This window comes from Rattus rattus, chromosome 6 (genome assembly GCF_011064425.1).
Source record: "Rattus rattus isolate New Zealand chromosome 6, Rrattus_CSIRO_v1, whole genome shotgun sequence".
Classification (NCBI taxonomy): Eukaryota; Metazoa; Chordata; class Mammalia; order Rodentia; family Muridae; genus Rattus; species Rattus rattus.
Window position 1 is genome coordinate 42,720,916 of NC_046159.1, and position 7,759 is coordinate 42,728,674.

At 36.5% G+C, this 7,759-nt stretch overlaps 1 gene segment (V, D, J or C); it reads right to left on the minus strand.

Annotated features, from left to right (window-relative positions):
- Positions 1 to 2,969: 2,969 nt before the first annotated feature.
- LOC116904291 lies at positions 2,970 to 3,458 on the minus strand. The segment is given in 2 exon segments: positions 2,970 to 3,292; positions 3,404 to 3,458. Coding segments are annotated over 2 exon segments (378 nt in total).
- Positions 3,459 to 7,759: the final 4,301 nt, after the last annotated feature.

Genomic DNA, 7,759 nt, shown 5'->3' on the forward strand with positions numbered 1-7,759 from the left:
ACAATGAATGATTTTTTATCAGATTACACATGGACACATACCTCTCTCTTTTTGCTTTTTTAATTATTTTTTAAAGGTAGGTGTGAATGCATACACTTCACTGAGTGTTTATGCTATGGTGACACACTGTCCATGGTCTTCAGTGAGAGTTCATAGATACCTGTTCCAGAGCAGGTAAAGGCAGGTGGGGAATGGCTCCATTCCTGCTGATGAACATACATCTTTATCTTGAGCAAATACATTGGAGTGTACTTGAACACTTCAATATGAGATATGAAAATGAGTTCATTAACTGTAAATGACTTTATGCAGCAAAGTCAATGTTTTATAAGGATGAATTTCTCCCAGTCATTGAGACATATATTTCCTTATATTCAAGTGATACTTGATTATTGCATTATTATTTTAATATATTTTTGGTTTACTGGTACAAGGGAAAACTAAGGCCCAAAAAGTAAATGTAGATGCATTGCTTATACTTAATTTTCAGTTCTCCTTTCATGTTTCACTATTCATTTTAATTTTTTGTCTGAGTCATTGACTACTTAATCTACACTTCATTTTGTCGCTAGTACCTTCCAGATTTTTGACAAAATGTTGCTGCTGTTATTAAATAAATGACAAAATGTTACCACATATAGTTGCCTATAGAATGGTGTTGGCTACATGTGGCAACCTGCTCAGTCATGGCGCCCTTTTTAACAATTATTTTCATAATTATATTCTCACAAATATTTGGATATCCAAATGGCAACTCAAGGACATCAAAAATAGAGCCTCAATTAGAATGACTTTAAACAAATTGTAATCTTTTCAACAAATGACAGAACAAGTGTATATCTACATAAAAGCCATTGCATATAGGCACAAGTAAACCAGCCATGATGTAATCTACCTGAAAATTATCAGATTGCTGAATGTAAACATGAAAATAATGCAGTCTTAGAGTACAAGTTGGGGAAAATCTAGTTAGCCACAGGTTTTGAAATAAGTTAATACAACCACCAATTTGATCAACAACCAAAAGTGTATAAGACAGACTTTAATCATGTGGCAAATACTGGTTTGTAGAAAACACTGTGGAAAGAGTAGCATATTTTCAAAGTTTTTTTTTTATTTAATTTAATCTTTGCTTTTACACTCCAAGTTTTTATTCCCTTCCCAGTCCACCTTCTGATTATTTCCCATAACTCCTCCCCAGACCATCTCCAGGAGGATGTCAGCACCCACCATCCCTCACCCCCAATTCTACCAGAACTCCCCAATCCCTAGGGCCTCCTGTCTCTTCTGGGTTAGGTGCATGTTCTCTGACTGAACCCAGACTCGGCAGCCCTCTCCATATTACCTTCCTCCCTCCAACAATCACGTTCACTGAGGGGTTTACATTTTTAAAAAATAAAGGGAGGATGGGGAGGGGAACATCCACAGAGAAGGGGAGGGGTAGGGGCTAGGGGGATGTTGACCTGGAAACTGGGAAAGGGAATAACATTTGAAATGTAAATAAGAAATACCCAAGTTAATAAAGATGAAAACAAATTTAAATAAAAACAAAGAAAAATTTGGAGTCAATATTTGCAGACCTCTGAAAGGAATCTTCCATGGTTGGGGTTAATGAACGATATAAAAACTCTTATCATTTCATCTATTGAGCTGTTACTAAGTTCTGGTCAGTCAACAGTCTGCAGCCTCTAAAACTGTGTTCACTATAGACATTTTACTACAGTAGGATACACACACACACACACACACACACACACACACACACACACACACACACACACACACACACACACAAAAAACAGTCCAAAGAATTTGGGGTATAAGTTCAATAAATATCAACACTTCATATTGTGTATCTTAGTGAACCTATAAATGTGAAATACAGTCTCAAAGCTTACAGATCTTTCCCAAGAGCACAGTACATTATAGAAAAGATGACATTGCAGAAATCAAATAATTTTCTGTAGTTGGAGTAACATTCCTACAGACAGCACACAACTGGCATGGAGTGGCAGAAGCTATGCAGTTCATTGGACTTAGACTATTGGTCTCTACACTCCTCCTAAATAATAGTGTTTAATCTTCCTCAGGGTACATGATGCCCCTGACCTCTGTGGCATACGTGACCTGATCCTCCTGCTGACAATACTTCTCAGTATCTCCATTTCTAGTTTTCCTACTGTGTGTGAATACATCTGTGGAGCTTGCTTCTGCCTCCCTCACTGAGTCCCACCACTAGAGCTCCTGCTTGAGTCACAGGTTGTTTTCTACTTTCTACTCTGCATCCTATCAACTTCCTCTTGCTAATCTGCTTTCTTACTTTTTAAGGTGGCTTTTATTTAATTTTCTGGATAAAAGAATGGTTTTACTTGCAATTATGCATGACGTTGTGCCTGCCTGTGCACAGCAATGTCAAAAAGAGTCAGCAGATTCCATAAAACTGGAATTTTAAATGGTTGTGAAGCACCAGTTACATGCTAAGAAGTGAAGCCACATTCTCTGCAAGATCAGCCACTACTCCTAAAGTACATGTCTCTCTAGCTATTCCTATTGCCTCTTCCAAGATTTCCAATGTTCTTTCTCCCTTTTTCTTTTGAATTTAACTGTCCTGGGCCATCCATAGTGTCACAAGTCAGAAACATCTACAAATATCCAACCTTCCACAAAGGTTCCATTAATCTCCTTTTACTTCAAATTTTCCTTCTATGAAACTGAAAGTAATTCTTCTGTAGTTTCAACTGTCTTTGATTCCTAGCTGGGAGGAAGTTCAGAGTTCTCATCATTGTGATGATTTAGCTTTAATTAGAAATACAAATCCCATGGTCTTTCAGTAATGGACTTTCTCAAGTATTTCCTTTTTGTTGAACTGTCAGACACTGCTTGTGACATCGGACAAATGATTAGAGTGGGTGAATCATAAAGAAAGGCAGATGGAGCAACCAAGCCTCTCACTTCTGCTTCCTTGGGGTTTATGGTATGACTTGTATCACTGTGGGAGGATACTGTTTATACTGTAGACAGTAATAGATCGCCGTATCTTCAGACTCCAGGCTGCTGATGGTGAGAGAATAATCTGATCCAGACCTACTGCCACTGAACCTTGATGAGACCCCATCTGCCAAGTTGGTTGCATAATAAATCATAAGCCTAGGAGATTTCCCCGGTTTCTGCTGGAACCAGATTAAATTATTCCCAATGTCCTGACTTGCCCGGCAAGTAATAGTGACTCTGTCTCCCAGAGATGCAGACATGGAGGATGGAGACTGGGTCATCTGGAGGTCACATCTGGCACCTATAAGTTGAGACATAATGAATATCCACACAATTAAGCATTATAAAGGATGATATCGCCCATATACCAGTCAACACTAATCAGTGAAATTCCCATTTCAGTTCATTTTACCTGCAAACCACAGCAACAAGAACCCAAGAAACTGAGCATGGGCCCTCATGTCCATTCTGAGTTCTGACTGCAATGACAGTGGCACAGTATATGTGTGACTGGTATATGAAGAAGTTCCCTAGACTGGGCAGTGAGGACATGCAAATCAGTGGGAACCAGATAGTGCTGAGTACAGCTCAAAGGCATATTCATCTCAGCACTTAGCATAAGCCCAGTGTCCCCAGATGCCTGAGGTCAAAACCCTTGTTTGTCTCAGAGGTCGAATTTCTTTTCAAGTAATTAAAATTTAGATGGTATTTTGTAAAGTCTCTATATTAAATAAAATATTTCAAATATAAAACTTTTGTAATATAGAATAATGTCCTGTTGTCAGGAATATACAAGAGAAGAAAACTATTAGATTTTTAGCTCACTAAAATAATTAAAATTGGTTAAAAAAAATAGAATGTGTTCCCCGTGAGAAGTGATTGGAGTAACATTTCTTGAATTTAAAAGGACAATTTCTCATAAATTCAATGAATTAAACATGAGATATTACAGTTTTAACATTGCAAACTACAGTCCAAATAGAGTAAAAACACAGGACATGTACATAGAACACCTTGATCCAAGCAATCTGAGTCACTTGAACTTCGGACTCCATGTGATCATGGAGGTACGTTCATGCTTACAGACTAAATGGGTACAACTTTTGCTAAGTTTGGGATTTTCCATATTTTGCTCTTTTCTACCACTTTTCATTATGTCCCATGGTTTGTCAGCATAAAGGGTTGACTGGTGATGATACAATTGAGTACTATAATGGAAAATCCTGTTATTTTCACATTTTGTTCTTTAGCAGTAATTGGAGGTATTGTCCTGATTCAGGCAGCAGCCTTGTTGTCTGTGAATCATAGTCTCCAAACAAACTACTATGCAGAAATGTTTGTGCATCCTTATAACACAGATATTTGAGTACCACAGATCACACATCTTTGTCTTTGTCTTGACCATCCAACTTTATTTGTCATCAGGAGAAATACAGTATATTCAGTTTTCAATACTTTATACTCAAGCCAGGGAAGCCTTGGGGTCTTTCAGAAACTAACTACTGAACGCCTTACAATGTTGCAGCTTTTGCCTGAATAAGCCGGTTTTCCAAGGACCTGGACTTGAGTGATGTGTGAGAAAAAATACCTAGTCCTAAGGCAGCTTCGTCAATATACAAAACACCATCACCCTCAGGAGTGCCATGCAGCAGGTTTTGGATGGGTTAATAGCAATGTTGCCTTCTCAGTCTCCATCTCTGTTCTGCATTCTCTTCCTGCTGATATCTAACAACTGTACCTGTGTTGTCGCTCTTTGATTTTTGTGGCTTGAAAGACGTGTCTGAGTTCTCACATGATAGCATTAAAATCTGAGGAAGATTCACTTAGGACATGCCTCTTATATGTCATGAAAGAAGAGGCAGACAGTTCTTCTAAACCAAAAACAACAAGTGAATCATTACTTTGCAGGGCATCTGGGATCTGAATTCTTACACAGCTCCTTTAATGATATGGGAAAATACAAAAGGAATTCAACTTTCCTTTACAAATGGACCTTAGATTGCATTAAGTACTAAATGATTTTGTTTTGGATTATAATTTCCTAGGAAAGTTTGCACTGATGGTATAATAGTGAGCATTGCTGTCTTCTGAAAACATTCAACAACCTCTTAAGAAACTCTAACTCGCACAAATTGAGTAAATACCTGTACACATTGAGGTTTATGAGTCTCATTATCCTTTTGATTAATAAATAGACCTTTTGATTTTTTCAGACTTAAAGATCATGTTTTTAGGAGAGGATAGAAGCTAATTTGGAAAAAATGGACCTCACTGAACCTTCCTACAAGTATCCAAATCTAGGCTACAGATGTTTTACATTGAAATTGACATGTCAAAAGGATTTGTCAGGTATTGTTAAGTTATGAGATGGACATGACATGAACATCTTGAAATATATGGCTGATCAATATAATCACATGTGTTTTTTCTAGTTGGGAGAAAATTAGTTGAGCTAAACAGAGTTGTGTTACAATGGAAAAAAGAACTTTGGAGGATAGTGCCCATTGTTCAGACTAAACTGGTACTTTCTTGGAAGAATAGTGTTAGCATTAGACTCTGCTCCCTGGAGTCTAGAGGATGCTCACAGATCTTATCCTTGAGGTTAATTTAAGAGATGGCTAACATCCAGAACTGTAAGTATATTTTTAATCCGTCCTGTAGCTATTGACATTTAGCCAAAGAAAAACAATTAAAAACTGTATCTTTGACTTCCCTAATCTATGACTTTCCTTAATTCTCCAACATTTCTAGAATTGGCATCAGATAGTGATATTGTGAAAAGAACTTTAAGATGAGAGAGATTCAGAGTTATGTGTGGCTATAAAACCCTGATGGTGATCTGTGAATATCTCTGGGGTAAAAAACTTGAACATAAGTTTAAAGAAGGACATGGTTCTTTTCTCTCACAAAACCTCAAAAATCTACCCATTATCACTCCAATGTATTGTTTCTGGCCCTGAGCTGACAAAGGACATTGTGGTAGAGCATACATAAGTACAGTAGTTTTGTTAAAGAAAGGATGGATACAATACAGAGTGACCAGGAGAAATTAAAAAATAATTGTTAAAAACAAAAACAAAAATCAGAAAAGAAAAATCAAAAAGTACCTTTTCTTCAGAAACGCTAGGCTGTTATTTTTCCTCTAAGTAGTCTCTGATTTTCTTCAACTTCCTAATATTTCTAATGGTATAAATTTTACCTTTAAAGATTAACTTTCAACTGGACATTGGAAAACACTAACCTTCAAACTATAGCATTACTTCTCCCACCCAAATGTTCATCCTTGTCTTAAATAAAAACCATATTGAGACAAATTATGACTCTGTCAATAATTACAGCTCTTGCATTTGTAAAAAGTGAAGTCAAAAAGTTCCTAGGGAAACTCAAAATGATTTTTAGATGTAAAGATTATATACAACTTGTACCTAAATGTCTGTAATGATGGAATTCATGACACATTGTGGAAGATATTCTCTGTGAATATAGCCTTTTTCTATTTATAAGATTATGTGTCTAAAAAGGAAGGAATTAAGTAAAGTTGAAACGAAATATACATTTACAACAAAGAATGGAATATAGTGAACATTTTCATGTCTAAAACAACATATTAAAAAAATATCATGCAACAAGTGAATGAAAACAAGTCCATAACCAAACAGTCTGAAAAGAAATTATAAGCCACACACAGAGCATAAGAAGTTGACAAGGAAATTACATAAGATTGGGTCTTCTTAAAACTGAGACTTGCCCTCTATCCATGAGTTTCTGTCTTGGGTTGGCTTCCTTTCTGCCTACATTTTCCAGAAAGACGTTGGATGTTCTTGGCATCACTTCCTTCCCAGGGGAATCTGTTGTATCCTTGATTCCATCATTGAAAGAGTTACCTCCTTCAGAAACACTCTACAGGGATTTCAAAAGTGTGCTATACATACATATACACATACACACACATATACATACAAATACATATTTCCTCAGAGACAATACAGTGAGATCTTGAAGCAACCCAAACTGTTGCATTCTCCATTTCTGCAAAACCAGCATTAAGTGGCAGTGACTCTGTAGTTGGACAAACGTGCCCACCCTATAACATACAGGGGGCAGGAGAGTGCATGAACCAGGAATAGAGGACCAAATAAATGATCAAGACTATTCCCTCATACATTCAATTCAGTCATTTTCCTTCCAAAAAAAAAAAAAAAAAAAAAAAAAAAAAAAAAAAAAAAAAAAGCCAATAGCACCTGAGGAAGATTCCACCCACATACCTGGGACACACCGAAGACCTGAAAAGGTAACACTTGAATTAAATAATTCTATTACATTTCTGATATCTGAGAGGGGTGAGAACCAATATTAATATTCTGAGGAGACCAATGGTTTTCTCCTTTCTTTTATATTATTGATTCTTTGAGAATTTCTTATAAGGTGTCTTTCACATATTCATAACTATATGCAATTCACATTCTTCCAAAATAATCACTTCCCTACTCATCTTATCCTCTGCTTTTTCTTATTGTTTCTTTTTTTCGTTTAAGACATACTATATTTATGATCTCCTAATATGTGGGAGTTAGTGAGTCAGAAGGATTTAAATGAAAGAAAGTGTTATAGTAAGATAATATGATATGTGCCATGTCTTGTGCTCCTGATTAACTGCATCTCCAGTTTCTCACAAGAGACTCGTGGTTTCATTCACTGGACCTCAAGAGGATTCAGCATATGGTATATGGCAAACAAAACAAGATATTTTTCCTGTACTCTAAATCTG